Below are 15,758 nucleotides of genomic sequence, written 5' to 3'. Positions count from 1 at the left end.
TTTAGCACATTTGAAATGGGCGCATTGGACAGCTGGTGCTGTTCACCCATGGGGCTGGAGAAGTTCCCGATTGTCCCTCCTCTCCAGCTTGGAACTCTGAGTCCAGGCCGATCACCATAGCTGCTTCTGTTCCTGCAAGGGCACACTCTGTTCCACACAGTGGCTTGCTTTTCTCCACTATGGCCTGGTCAGCATTTTTGGAGAGAGTCCCATCCTGCCTCAGCAAATTCTTCTGTCTCACCAAACCGGCTCTGCTCACTTGCCATTTAGTAATATAATAGTTTGTCTACTGTCAAATAACCCATGTGGGTAAGTCTCTTTATATCTTTTTCTTTTTATATATTAAAGTGATGCTGTTTAGTTGCCTGTTTTTTTTCCTTTTGCTAGTGAGGATTGAACTTAGAGACTTCACACTGAGCTACATTGCTAGCTCTTTTTTTAAATTTTGAGACAGGGTCTTGCTAAGTCATTACATTGTCCAGGCTAGGCTCAAACTTGCAGAGCTCCACGCCTCAGCTTCCTGGAGTGCTGGGATTGTAGGCAGGGGTCACCAGACCCAACGTTAGTTGCTTTTTTGTTTTTGCTTGATTGGTTCTTTAAAGACCTAGATGGGGGCAGTCATTGACTTTATTTACTACAACTTATGAAAACTTCACAGTGGTGGAGGACTTAATTTCATCAGGAAACATTCTGAGTTTCTGTTAAATGTAAAATGCTTTCCTTAACCCCAGGATAAAATAAAATTTCATTTGCTTTTACTTTTCTGTAATAATGCCAATAAGGAGAGATTGCCAGGGGCATAAGGGAAGCCAATTCTACAGCTGAACAAATCGATGGTAAGTCTACTTGCCAAAACCTAAACATACTAAATGAGCATTTTACACACACACACACACACACACACACACACACACACACCCTCTCCCACTGAACTATCAGATAAGTATGAGGATTTCCCTAACTTTGATATTCTACTACCATGATTCTCATACTCTCAAATTCCACACACACACACAAACTCACCTGAAGCATAGGTGTGCATGGAGTTATGGGCTGAGCACATTTCACTGTGATGAACAGACAGCACCAAAGTGAAATGACTCTGTGTCTTACTCCACTCTGAGCACCTCAATCCCATTATTAACCCATTTTCCAGATGAAGACATGGAGGCACAGAGAAGTTACGGGAATTGCCCAAGGCCTGTAGTTAGCAAGTGGGCAGGTCTGACTCCCAAACCCTTCTGCTTTGGCTGTACACTACTGGCCCTCTTGCTGCATGCTGAAATGAAATAAAGGTTTCCAGACAATACTGGACCAAACAATGGCAACTACGGTGATAGTGGTGATGGCAACAACTGATGTTATAATTACCTGTGCACTCAGATACTCTTTGGTAGGCTGTTTTTTTAAGCATGTTATCTCATTTCATCTTCACAACCTATGGGCTGAGATTCTTAATATCCTTATTTTAAGGTCAGGAAAACTGAGGCTTGGAGAGCTCAATCAATTTGCTCAGGTTATAGAGCTAATATTGACTCATCTGGGATTCCAGGTCCATAGCTTAGGCTGATATACTTGCCAACCTTCTGTAACTGCCTAGGTCCCCAATCCAATAGGTGAAAAGAACCAGTGTGTTCACCTCAGCAACCATAGGCACGATCAACCTTGTGGCCCCTGATTACCAGGAGAACATATGCTACATTCCTACCTCAGGATGAAGTTGGATACAATGTACTTTTAAAAAATTCGTTAAGTTTATTGGTACGTTTTAGTTATATACAATATGATGTCATTCACCATTGGGGATTTGCACTTTGACATGATATATCTTAGTTTTTATTTTTTTTCCCTTTCCCCTGCCCTCCCTTCAACCCCTCTCTATTTATAAAGACTTTGTTTACATTTTTTTCCTTTTCTCATGTTTATTTCTTTTCCTTCTTTTCCCCTACTCCTTCCACTTCCCCTTCCCCTTTGGACCTTTTCTCCCTATTTCACATTATCTAGATACGTTTTGATCCTCATTTACACTTTTAGTTTCTCTCACCAGAGAAACTATCTGGTATTTACACGTGTGTCCTATTTATAGGACATACTTAAGAGTATCACCTCAAAGTGCATCCATTTAACTATAAATATCTCTTAATTCATCATTCTGTATGAGTGAATAGTACACCACTTTATAAAAAAACACATCTTTATCCAGTCACCAGTTGATGGGCAATTGGGCTGTTTCCAAGTTTTAGCTATTACAAACTGTGCCATTATAAACATGGGTGCCCATATATCACTGTGGTATGATTCTTTTAGTTCCTTTGGGAAGATACCCAATAGGGGAATAGCTGTGTCAAATGGGACCTCTATGCATAGTTTTTTGAGGAGGATACAATATAATTTTAAGATACCCAAGTTTCTCTGGGAGAGACATGTGTCTTATGACTTTAGAATGTAGCATTTCTGTTAAAATTAACAATTCCACCTGGAGGCAAAGGCAGGAAGATTGCAAGTGTGAGCCCAGCCTTGGCAACTTAGTGAGTCAGCAAGACCCTGTCTTGAAGAAAAAAATTAAGGAAAGGCTGGGGATGTAGTTCCATGCAAAGGTTCAATCCCCAGCACCAAAAGCAATAATAATATAAAATTAAGCAAAACAACAATAAGACTTTATTAAATAGTGCCTGTCTTTTGAATTAATACCACATGAATGGGTAGAGTTAGAAAGGTATAATAATAACTGAAGTTTTTCCAGGATATTTGCTCACAATTACTGGTTGGAAAAAAAGGGAGTAGAAAAAACATCCTTCAATATATTGAAATTTCCCATCACTTTATGTTTACTGGAATCCAGCTAATGGAAACACAGTCAGATTCTAAGACAAGGATACAGACTAGAGAGTCGCAGGTGGTGGGATTTCTTCCTGCTGACAGCTGAGGGCCAAGAGGCTAAAGGAAAATTCTAGAATGCTCCTCTTTCTACCCCATGGGGGAGGCCAACCTAGTACCACTTGGCTGCCTGCCTTGCAGGCAAGCAACAGTCCAACATGGGTCCATCTGAACTTTCAGGATGGGGCTGAATCTAAGCTCAGGGCTGTGAGTCAAGGCAATCCTGTCTTTGTTTCCAGGTAGCCCCCTCCAAAACCCTTGGCAGCTGGGGAGCAAAGATCAGGCACACCCCGCCTATTTGATGCTTTCTCTTCAGACCTAATCTCACCTATACGCATTTCTAGTAACACATGCATCTCAGACTTAGTTGTAGCTTTCAATGATGTTGTCCCTGGGCAAACTTGCAAATGTAAAAAGTAGTTGCTGTGAAAAACTCCATAAAAGAATTTTTAACTATAGTAAGAATGTTCTCTTTGTAACTCTTCTGGAAAAATTCTATTGAGTTAATTTTTAAGACAATAAAAATGGGCTGGGTTTAGTTATCCTAGTTCACATTTATTTTTCTTTTTGTGGTATTGGAGATTGAATACAGTGCCGTCACATTGAACTATATCCCCAACTCTTTTATTATTTTTTGAGACAGGGCCTCATCAAGTTGCTAAGTTGCCCAGGCTGGGCTTAAACTTGGAATCCCCCTGCCTTTCAGAGTGCTATTCACATGGTATTTAGAGCCAAACTAATTATATTAACCTGATTCCAATGCATTCTTCCCTTCTGGATCACACTAACACAAGCCAAAGGAATACACACACACACAAACACACACTCCAAATAATTTTTTTCTTGCCTTTATCTTTTGATAGTAAATGTCTACCACCATTTCCAAAGACTAAAACAAAAAACACAATGCGTCATGAATGTGGCCAACTTATCTATTGGAAATGTACTTTAATTCTGTACTCTTTCAGTACTAGAAGGAAGATGTCTTATCATTGGAGATTTGTTGAAGCTCAGACAAGACTTCCTGAGTAGGCATTACTGATGACTCTGTAAATGTAATTCTTTTCCAATTTAGGAGGCTTGTGTACGACATCAAATAAACTATCATAACACAGATTCCGAAACAAAAATTTAAAGTAAAATTAGCAATCAGTCTTCTACTTCAAAGATCATTTTCTCACAAATAACTGTGAATTGGCAGAGCTAACTCTTGGACTAGGGGTTCTAATTCCTGAGAATTTATAACTGGCTACATAATCAGCCATTAAATCATCAGAAGAATAAATTCTGAAAAATTCCTTCTAGACAATAAAGCATTTTCTCCATTACAAATATTCAAGTGGTGGGGATAGTTGCATATTTTACTTAGAAGTTGAAAAAGAAAAATCAAAAGGAAAGTCTCATCAGTAGATTGCGTTTTCTATCTTGAACTCTTAAAATTCACAGCAGCTGCGGAGGCACCTGTAATCCCAGAACTCTAGGAGGCTAAGGCAAGGGGACTGCAAGTTCAAGCCCAGCTTGGGCCATATAGTGACTTAGCGAGACCTTATCTCAGAATAAAAAATGAAAATAAAAATAGGCCTGGGTTGTAGCCCAGTATGAAAGCTTGGATCCAATCCCCAGTACCAGGAACAAAATAAATTTGTGTCTCAAGGCTATCCACCTGGCAGTAGAAAAACAAGGTGTTCTATTCTGGGCAAAATTCCAGGAAACAGCTTCCAGCACTGACCTGACGCAGGTATGAGTTATATGTATTTAAACCAATTTTTCCTCCACCCCAATACCCCAACCCTCCAGAGATCTTAATAGGCTTCTGAGAGCCTCCATTTAGAGGCAGCTGCATAAAATGATCCTTTGATAAGAAGGGATTTGAACAAGGGTTAAATCAGACACTGAAAGGTTATTGTAGAGGGCACAGTGTGCATACAGCCCTCCTTTAATATGTGTGGTGTGCACCTGTGATAAGATGATTCATTGCACGGGGCCTCTTTTTGACAAGTGCCATCGTTCAGCCCTGGGGCTTCTGATGGGACAATCCTGCCCGCCCCCCCCAGGAAATAGAACAAGGTCAGCTTTTTCTTTCCCTGGGATGTAGGTGGAGATGTTTTAGCTTATCATGCATCTTTGTTTACTCTTTATGTAAGATAAAAACAGGGTCGAAGGCATTGAAATTCCTTTTCACCCCAGTGCTGGCCAAGCAGAGAGTGGGTAAGAAATAAGTGACTGCCCTACCGGCCCTGCTGGGCCTCAGATTGGCGGGCACCCCGACATCATCAGCTTCACTCATTTGTTCTGCATGTCACTTTTGGGTTTATCAGGCATCCGAAATGCTCTCAGCATGTCATCTTGGGACATGTGACAAGGGCACGTTAGCAGCATAAGGGCATGGTGGTTTCCTCATGACAAGGGCAAGTGACTGGCCCTAACAGACTAAAGAAAATCTGCAGGCACACAGGTGACTCCTGGCTTCCTGAGAACAGAGAACCGGCAGGAGCTGCAGGGTGACTTGCTATCGGCCTCCTTTTAACTCCTCCTTTCCTTGGTTGTTTTAAAAGGGCTTCTCAGCATCTTCCCATACTTTACAAGTCACCTTTATGGAGACTCGCTTAGAAATCTTATAGCAGCCAGGGAAGGAAACTTACCAGTTTCCCTGTCATATCCAAGTGTATTTTGTTTTAAATGAAAAATTCAAAAGTAAAACAAATTTTATTTCTAAAGAATTAACTTGGTTGGTTTGGTTCAAAGAACGCCTCAGTAATGAAAAGGAACTTCTTCAACAAAGGTCATAAGTCATTGCATAAATAAATAAATACATAAATAAAAAATAAATAAATGCATCTTTGACATTCTCAGGGAAGGAAAGAAAAATCTTACACTTAAAATATAGAAACACCTCCCAACCCTTCTTCTATTCTTGACACTGCTAGTAAACATTATTTATTTGCCTTGGATAGATGTGGTTACATATCACTGTCATGCAAAAGAAATTCATTTCCTTTCCGAGTTCAATCTGCCATAAAAATTCACTCTTGTCCCCATCTCCCACTCACCTGTCCTTGTGCATTAGTAACTAGTTGACCTGTGACCCCCTGAAGGCTGGAGAGGGCATTGCCAAAGGCCTGTGAGCTTGCTAGGGAGCCCATGGCTGCAGCCGCTGCGGCCTGACTTGCTAGAGGATTATTAACCAGCTGCAAAGAAAGAAAAGATCAGGGTGAAAACCACCTAGAGGCACAGGCAAAGCACATGGACAACATTCATTGGGGGCTGTGGCTCTCACCCCAGTTTACTCATGCAAAGGACCCTGAACCCACTGTCAGGGCTTGGGGAAGAATATTGCTCAAGCTGTGGAGTCTGGGGAGGATGGAAATGAGGATGGAAAGAAAACCTTCTCTCCACCCAACACGGGGCTGCTTCATGGAGGCTGGGCTTAGGGTAGACTCAGAGGGGAATGAACTTGAACTTGAGGCACAGGCTATTTGTTAGGATCTCTCAATTTGCAGAAATCATTTCAGAGAAGTTCACGGAGTTTGTCCCCTAAACTAAATGAAACTCCCATGAAATGCTTGCTATCCTTGAAATAATCACGGGAATAAAACAGGATGGGGTAGGGATGGAAGAGCGGAATGGATTTTTAGGAGTCTTTTGTGAGTGAATTTGTTATCTCCATTTGCGGACTGCAGTTTCTTTTAGGGCCATTTAGTGAGGCAGGTGCCCCAGTTTTCTTCCCCTGAAGAAGGAAACCAGGATCAGTAGAAATGGAAATCTGTGTTCCCAATGGGCAAGTCTAATTTTAGGACTTTTCGGGGCTTACTCCAATCATGGGTTTCAAGATCAACAAGAAAAGTCCTTTGCTGAATAGTCTGGTTGACATCTGCCTGCTGGTTTAGCTCATCGATGGCCTTCCTTTGGCCCCTTTTCTGGGACAAGAGTGACACAAGGAAGAAGAAAGGGGGAGAGAGACCAGCTCGGGAGGAGGTTATGGCTGCCAAAATTTGTTTTTCCAGGGGGACCAATTCAATATTCTTTATCCTGCCAATTTTCCATGCCACAGGTTCCCAGGCTTTCTGACCACGAGGCAGAAGTGTGGCTTGAACTGAAATCTGCATTTAGGTTAATGACTAGATATAAATTCAAGAAACATTTAAACTAGTTTCACAGTATTGGTTTTGATACATGAATTTCATTTGTATTTATTCTAGGGTGTTATTTTTTCCCCCGTATAGTTTCTCTCCAGTACAACAATTGTTGTGTATAATAATACATTTCCCATCACTGGTTCCCACATCCATGAAATTCCTGCATTTTAGCAGAAACCTGCCAAGCTAACACTTGGTGGAAAAAACTTAATGCCATACTTGATTCAAATCCTGGAAGCTCTTTTAAAAATGCCTGTTTTGGTTGTTCTTTTTCTTTCCTTTCTTTCACTGTCGCTTTTTCTCTTTCTTTCTCCTCTTCCCTCTTTCCTTCTTTCCCTCATAACATGTTTTATGACTTCATTCCTTTGGAAATTTGCCTCTAGTTTATATCATCAGATGAGGGAGAAAATACTAAATATAAAAAAAAATAAAGAAATAAGAATTTAATAATTTTTTTTCATTGGTGATGTCCTTATTGTATTGGTTTTTAAATTTACAATCAGATCTCAGGTAACCAGTTCTACAGTAATGTAGCTGATACAGCACATTGGTTTAGTGGTGAAAATCCATTTTTAAGTTCACTACTTTGTATTTTTTGTATTCCCTCTCCCCGAGATACCCCTGATGATTTTCTTTTTATGGAAGAAAATTCTCACTCTTTGGCCTAAAGAGAAACCCTGTCATATCTCACATTATCACCACAGGGCTTAAAATTCATGTTGGCCTTGATCTTAGTTTTCTGAGTATGCATTTAAGAGTGTATATGAGGTGAGTGATGGTATGAGTCAAAAGACGATGCTCCTTGTTATTAGCTCAAGTATGTACAGGGGGAAGAGTTAACTGTTCTTCTTTTACTCCTACAGTTGGTTAACCTGTGGTTAACTGCCAGCATGGACATGGGCGACTGGGACACCAGTCACAGGCCAATTGTCAGCTGTTATGCTTCTATTTCTTTTGTACAACACATGTTGATCACATTGCAATTCCTGAGTTTTAGAGAGATCTCAAAGTAAGCCTTTCAATCCTCAAAGAAAGATGAAATTATGTTGCAGTTTGGTTTTTCTGGGTTGAATAGGCATCCCTCCCCCTAAGAATTTTGGGTGAAAAATTTAAATCCATTCAACAGAATGCTGTCTGAGGAAGACAAACAGTTATTCCTATTTAGTGAAGAGAATATATTTTTAGGAATTGTGAGATATTTCCACACAGGAAATTATGGAATTGCACTCTGGGCATCATACAATAGAATGAGAATTCCCTATGTTTAGGTAGTGGTGTGTTTTTCAGCTACAGTTCCATACATCTGCTGCAAATTCAGATAATGCAACCAGGATAAAAAACCATCCTGCATGCAAAGGAAGGAACTACTTAAAATTGGGCTTCTGAGTCTTGGTGTTTGGGGCTAGAAGTGAGTATGCTTGAACTGCCTTAGAAAGTTGCTTTAGCAACTACAAAAATATAGATTTTGTTTATTTTTACTGTGTATTTCCTCAGTATCCTGGTCCCACTTTGAGATCTAATTTGTTGTTTTTTTTTCTGCTGTCTTTCCTTCTTAATGGTGCAAGGGCCAATGTGGATGACTCTCTAGCTTGCTGCATGTCTTTGTGGAAGATTCCTGAGCTCTGGGGAAATGCCCCTGGCTCTTTAGCTAGAACTATAGGCACTGAGAGTGTGTCTGGTACAAATCTGTCTGTACCTGACTGCATTTTTGGCTGCATCATGGGTGGTACTGATGGGTACAGCTTCATAAATACCTTTGGCTTTTCTGTCTGCCAAGGCAAGGCTGTAAGGGACATTAAGACAAGTGGCAGAGAGTGGGGAGGGGTAGTCAGGAAACCATAAGTGGTTTTCTCCTCATCACTTCAGGTCACATCACTCTGTATTGTCCCCAGTCATGTCATGTTGGCCATGTTCCTATCATTACTTCTTCTTGATTGGGGGATTCAGGCTAAATTTCAACAGCAGTGAGTCCATGCACAATAAATGCACAGAATGAGCATATTAATATTCCTGGCCCAAATGGCTATTTCAGAGCTGCTGCCAAGTTTTTGGTTTCAGATCTTTCATAGCTAATGTACATACCCAGCAATGAATGGCCCACATGAAATCTGACTGTACTGCATGGTCACGTTTTCAACAGATCAACCAAGAGATGCACAGAATTCTGGTGCATGCTTGTTTATTATAAATCTGAAGCTCTCAGAGCAAATATTTGCAGAAGGTGAAAGTTCTTATGTTACATCCAAATGGAGTCTGGTCTTGAATATATCAGGCTATAATTCTGGAATCTACAACTAGTCTAAAAAATGTACTCATAGAGGCACTGATTACTCAAGACATTTTTCTTCTTCTTGGAATTTTACAGAATATAACAACAACAAGAACAACAAAATATATATGTATTTTGCTGTTCTGGGGATCAAACCCAGGACCCTAGAAACATTAAGAAAGTGCTCTATCATCTACCCAGCCTACAAAATAAACTTTAAATACAGCTTTCCACCTTTGAAGTAGATCTTCAGACCTCTCCTTCTTCCTGCCCATTCTTACTGCAGCTGTGGGAATTACTCTGAAACCAGACTGCCTTGGTTGGTGACTGAGTAACCACACCCCGTTTTCTCGTGAGTAACAAAAAGTGTAAAAATAATACCACTCTCAGGGCTATGATAAGAATTCAATGAGATAACACAGGCAAAACTTTGAGAATGATACCTACTATTGATCATGTTTTTAATAAATGCTAGCTAACATCTTCATACTTCATACTGCACACGAAGGTTTTGAACTGATCAGCTTGTCAGAATTAGAACTCATCTCCATAAACATCTTCTTACTTTGGAAATAATGTAAACAAACATAATTACTCTATTTTTTTATAGCCATTTTCTTTTACTTTTTGAAAAAAGGGCAGCTTGCCAATTAACACAGTCATTGGATAAGGTGAGTTTCATAGCTTAAACTACAAATATGATGTTTAAAAGTATTTTAGAGTGGATGGCGTTCAGAAATAAATAAGTATTTAAAACACTGTGTCACTTGCTTGTCTTGGCCTTTCCTATTTTATAAGATGTACTTAATTATAAAGAAGGGACAATTTTGAGTCTGAAGCAAGGTTTCTTGGGGGGAGAGGAGACCAGTGAGATGAAACATTGCCTTTCTAGGGTACATTATCCTCAGGCTTAGTTTGCCACATTTTAAAGGTTCCCATTTTGATGACATCTTATGGATGATAAGCAAGAGGCCACTGCCTGGTGGGGCCTTTCTTCAAATCTTGCCCCATATTTTTTCTCTGAGAGACTCCCATCCTGCATTCCGGTAAAGAATTACTTTCTTTTATCTCAACATTTATAGTCAGAATCTCTTTCATGAAAATGTGATTACATTATTCAAATATTATACATTTTATTTACAAAAATATGGCAGCACAATGAAGCAATTTAGCTCTGATACTCCTGTTTATGCCTTATTCCAAGAGGGCCTTAGAAATGCAGTAGGCTCAAACCTTTCTTTGGAACATAATTGTCCATGATCTATAGTTCTATCATTCTTCTTGTGAGCTATGTGGATTTTATAGAGTATGGATTTTGGAGCTGCTCTTTTTGCTACTAACTTTTCATTTTAGAACTCTGGGACTGTGGTGCCATTTGTTTTTAAATGGAAATATTCAGAAATGCATTTATCACAATGTCCTGACCACTTACAGTGATGTGCAGTGACTACTAAGAAACAATGTGGTAAAGGCAGCATTTTGAGTTCATTGACGTACAAGAGGCCCTTGACGTCTCCCTATACTCACATGTGGGAGAAAAACACGTCTCTCAGAATGTTGGGACTCTTTTTAACAAAATCAGTACTTAGTCCCAGTCTTACCCTCAACTCTCGTTTTCAAAGGTCAAGGGAATTCCAGTAGACAAATATTGGATGGGTGGCCATGTTCCTCGCAGTGATGTACTGAGGGTACATTTTATCCTACTGAATTTTTTCCCACTGTCTCTCAATGATCATTGTGTATAAACCCTTATCACAGTTCAAATTCAGTTTTGAGAATTCTGATGCTGAGCCAGGCTTTGCCACATGCCCTCTGCCCCCACTTGCCTGTGGAGATGCTGACCAGCTAACATTCTGCCAACCTGCGGGAAGTCTCCACTGACCATTGGTGAGAGTTGTCTGGGGCTGGGGCACTTGAGATTGGCAATGATGACTCTGAAGCCCTGCAACAGCCTAAAATATTTTGATTCATCCATGTAAAACCATACTGATTTCTAATAGGGTCAGAATTAATTATATTTTATTTTTATGGGAAAACTATGAGCACAGTAATCTACAATTCTTGCTCTGGTACACAGCTATATTGACTACCAGGAATTTTTAAATAACTTACTGTGTTGGTGGGGTTCCTCAGAAGTAGGGGAAGCAATGGAACCCTGATCCTGGCCCAGAGCTGTCTCACTCCAACTGACCCTCCACACACAGCAGCCGCTGGTTTACAGCCCTGGGGGTGCAGACAAAGATTGGCAATCTAAAGGCCTGGATGGCCCCTTGCTTTTGCTGTGAAATGGATCCTGGAAGCTCGGCATGGTGGCACATGCCTGTAATCCCAGTACTTTGAGAGGCTGAGGTAGAAGGATTACAAATTCCAACACACCCTGGGCAAATTAGCAACACCCTTTGTCAAAATTTAAAGCAGGGTGGGCTGGGCTTGTAGCTCAGTGCAAAGTCCCTGGGTTCAAACAATCAAACAAACACTCAATGATGGTGGCATTCAAAGGTGAAGACTTAGCTCCCCAGAAGGTGCCTGCATGAAATGGTTGGGGACAGGGTGGCAACTGTAGGTTAGTCATGTGTCTCAGAATGACATTTTGGTCAGTGATGGACTTCATATAAAATTACAATAGAGCTGAAAAATTCCTACACTTGGTGATGTCATAGCTGTCATAGAATCATAGCACAATGTATTACCCATGTGTTTGTGTTAATACTGGGATAAACAAATCTGTCAGCCAATTGAAAGTACAGCATATCTAATTATGTACATGATATAATATATGGTTATTATATAAATGATTAAGGTACTCATTTTTAAATTTATCATACTTTGTACTGTTATCTTAGAATGGAGTCCTTCTTATTAAAGTTTACTGTGAAGCACTATGCTGTGTTGTGTGGGCCAAAGCCTCATCCATGCCATGTTTACCACATCTCTTAACTGCATGAAATGGTCACACCCCAGTACTCTGGGAGGCTGAGGCAAGAGGATTGCAAGTTTACGCTCAATCTGGACAACTTAGTAACTTAGCATGGCCATCTAGGTTTTCAGAAGTTCCCCTAAATGTTGTCATCATGATGACAAACTTAACTAATAACACATTTCTGGGTATGTTTCCCCATTAGCAAGCAGTGCATGACTGCACTTGGGAGCTGCAGGTTAAGGAAGCAGTAAATGAGGCCTTTGAGTTTTGTAGCCCTGGTGGTTGTTGAGAGTGGGGCTCTGGAGCCTATGCCCTTCAGCTCAGACTTGTGGGCTGGAACAAACCCTGTGCAGGTGACAGCATGGGCTGAGCTGAAGGGATGGATTTCCCCAGATCAGGATGGACTCTATGGGGCCCTGAGCATATGCAATGCTGCTTGGAGGCCAATTGACAGTGTGACATCAGTTAAGGAGTGGACATTTTCTCTTCTCATGTAGCCTCACTGTGGTGGGCCAGTGGCATTGGGGCTTGCGGGCATTTAGATGGTTCATGCACTAGAGGTCAAGGATACAGATGGTCTTCTGAGATGAGATGGCTTTGCAAAGCCTGGACAGAGGGGACTGTTCCTGAGCTCACATGGACACCTGTGAAAGCAACAGAGGTACACTGAAGAGAGACAGGTAGACAGAGAGAAAGGAGAGAGAGTGCCTGCAGAGCTCACAGACGCTGGATAGGGAGGAAGGAAATAAACAAGTGTTGCTGACCCACTGTGATTTGGTGGCAGATTACTAGGCAGCTCTCTAAAGAGATGCATTTCTTTTTTATTTTTAAATTTACTGACAAAATAGTCAAGCCCAGAGTTGAGGGAAAAAAAACTAGCTTTCAAGTTAACCTAATACACTTATTTGATTTTGAGTAGAGAGGTCAGCATTATGGAAGCACACCAACTCTAAATCAGATTTTATCCAAGTTATATGTAGACAAATACTGTGTTACTACAAGCCTACACATCTCATTTCCTTTTCTGTCTAGTCCTCCATTTAATAACTGAAAAACCCATCTTTTTATGGAGTTTCATGCTATTTTCTTACTTACATACAATAGTGCTACTCTTACCAATTGCCTATTGTCATGGCACATTAGTTAGGTGAATTTGTTGATATTTCAAAATTACTCTCTCTGTATTTTTTTATTTGATCATCCAGTTTAACCATGTGATTGGGAGCACTCCTATGATGAAAGAAAAAAATGCAATCTGATTTTGGTTCTTTTAAAGACATAAATTGCTGCCGTGGTATAATAGCTAGTGTTATTCCAGTTTCTAGCTATGGAAAAGCACAATATACTCTTTACTTGCCCATGCCTAATTTACTTAAGTTACTTCCCAACACTTGTTGAGTCCCTACAAAGAAACATAGATGCTACATAGAGGGGAAGGAAGACAGGAAAGTATGAAGGACTCAGAGAAATCCAACGCACAGCTTCAGGAATATCTATCTCATCAGATGTTTCCTGGTAACTGTGGCACAGGCTCTGTGCTAGGACCCAGAGATACAAGGGTGGACACCACACAGCATCTTGCCTGCAGGGATCTCCTGTCTCTGCACCCTCTCTAGCCAGTCTATAAGAAAGAGGACAGGGAGCCCAGACCAGGGACTCTCCCTAGGATTTGAGGAAATGGGGGATATCTGGGGAATGACTTCTTTGGAACTGAGTCTTAAAGGGTGGCTAGAAGTTTGTGATGGTTTAGGTCTGCAATGTCTTCCCAGAAGTCTTACTTTTCAGAGGTGGGGCTTTTGGAAGGTGACTGGATCATGGGGGTGCTGTAGATTAATCCACTGAAAAGTTCATGGTTGACTGTGTTGTTTGGAGAAAGAGCCTGCCTGGAAGAGGTGGGTCAGGGAGGGTGTGGTCTGGAAGGGTGTATTCTTTGTCCCTAGCTCATTGCTTCTCTTTCTCTGCTTCCTGGCTACCATAAACTAAGCAGTTTTCCTTCACAATGCCCTTTTGTCATGACATTTTTGTCTTGGTGCCAGAAGACCATGGACTGAATCCCCTGAACTGTGAGCCAAACTGAACCTTTCCTTTTCTATGTTGTGATTATCAGGTATTGGGTCCCAGTGACAGGAAAGCTGAGTAATACAGTACTGATTGGTGGGAGATGTGGAGAGAAAAATGCTTCTCAACTACTAGAATTGCATAGTTAATGACCTGGAGTTTAGAAACAAAATTTTGTGTACTGGGGCACTTTTATGGTACTTTGGATATTTGGGAGCATGCAGTGGAAAGAAGAAAACAGAAGATGGTAGCATAAGGTATGTGTTTGGAAGGAGGACTTGGTCAGTCATGTTTTCCATAGGCAAGGGCAGCAGAACCAGATCAGATCTGAAGTTTGCAATTACTGCTTTGGAGGCTGAGTTGGCCTGGCCATGGGTGGGTCAGGCTATAGGCAGAGGGGATCAGGAGGCAGGGAAGAGCAGTGACAGGAGGAAGGGTGCCCTGCATTAAAAGAAGGGCTGCTGTTTAGGTCAAGTTTGCACACAGAATTACAGTTTGTCTTACTATTCATTCATTCATCAAGCATTGACCATTAACTGTATGTCAAGTACGGTGGTGTGGTCTCTCCCCCAAAGTATTTCCAAGACTTGGGGAGATAGGCATGCAGGTACATAATTAAAAGCTCCTGGATTCAAGGCAGGGTACAGGTTAGCTCACGGAGCCATGCAAATACCGGGGTGCTGGCTAGCCCAGGAGAGGAAGTAGTAGGGATATCAGAGAAGGGTCATAGAAGAATTTATAGGAGCTAAATCCTGTGTAAATCACATCTCATCTAGGCTGATGGGAGAAAACAGACAGTTAGAGAAAAAGAAAGAATATATAGAAGATTATGGGGTCAGAGTGTCCAAAGCAGTTAGAACAGAAGATGGAGCTAGATAACATCTGAGCTGGATTCTGCAGGCGGAGAAACAAGGCAGGAAACATAAATTATAAAAAGCACACACTAAGGGTGTCTGTGAGTTCATATGGTGTAGAAAGCCTTCTGGGCTACTCTCCTGTGAGCTGTTGCTATGCAAACACCTCAGTACTCATATCCGTCTGCAATATCACAGAGATAGCCTTAACAGCTCAGCAGCCTGGGGAACGACACTAATTGATAGTCATCAAATCATCAAATACTTTTATTTATTTTATATGAAAGGAAATTTAAACTGCTGACTGCCGAAAAATTAACAATTAAGGTTGGAGTAATAAAAACAAGCCCATCATCTTTAAAATTACTGAATGTTCTCTGTTATAAAGATTACAGTGACAAATTAGGCAAGGTCACCATCATCTCTATGGCTGGTATATATGATTTTATAAATTATAATTTTATCAATTAATTAGAAGGGCTGTACTAGTTCATGATTTAAAAAAAAAGCTCAAATCTCTTGAGAATCTGCTCAGAACAGATGGAAGTCTTTCATTTACTTTGGGAGTATATTACCCTTAAAAAATAGTCTTTTTAAATACTGGCAATTGAACCAACAGTTTTTTTTTTTTTTTTTTTTTCCCG

General features: G+C 40.7%; 1 protein-coding gene across 2 annotated transcripts in view; it reads right to left on the bottom strand.

The window, feature by feature from the left end:
• Window positions 1-15,758, bottom strand: part of Pou6f2 (POU class 6 homeobox 2) — a 494,967-nt gene that overhangs the window by 52,175 nt on the left and 427,034 nt on the right. For both annotated transcript variants that reach the window (XM_033764838.1, XM_010610864.1), the window contains exon 6: window positions 5,928-6,065. In XM_033764838.1, the coding sequence (XP_033620729.1) occupies window positions 5,928-6,065 (138 nt within the window). The remainder of the gene's footprint in view (window positions 1-5,927; window positions 6,066-15,758) is intronic.

Source organism: Fukomys damarensis, unplaced genomic scaffold (genome assembly GCF_012274545.1).
Source record: "Fukomys damarensis isolate Sample0158 unplaced genomic scaffold, DMR_v1.0_HiC HiC_scaffold_17, whole genome shotgun sequence".
Lineage (NCBI taxonomy): Eukaryota > Metazoa > Chordata > Mammalia > Rodentia > Bathyergidae > Fukomys > Fukomys damarensis.
Note: the sequence above shows the minus strand (reverse complement) of the source record. Positions and strands in the feature narration are given on the sequence as shown.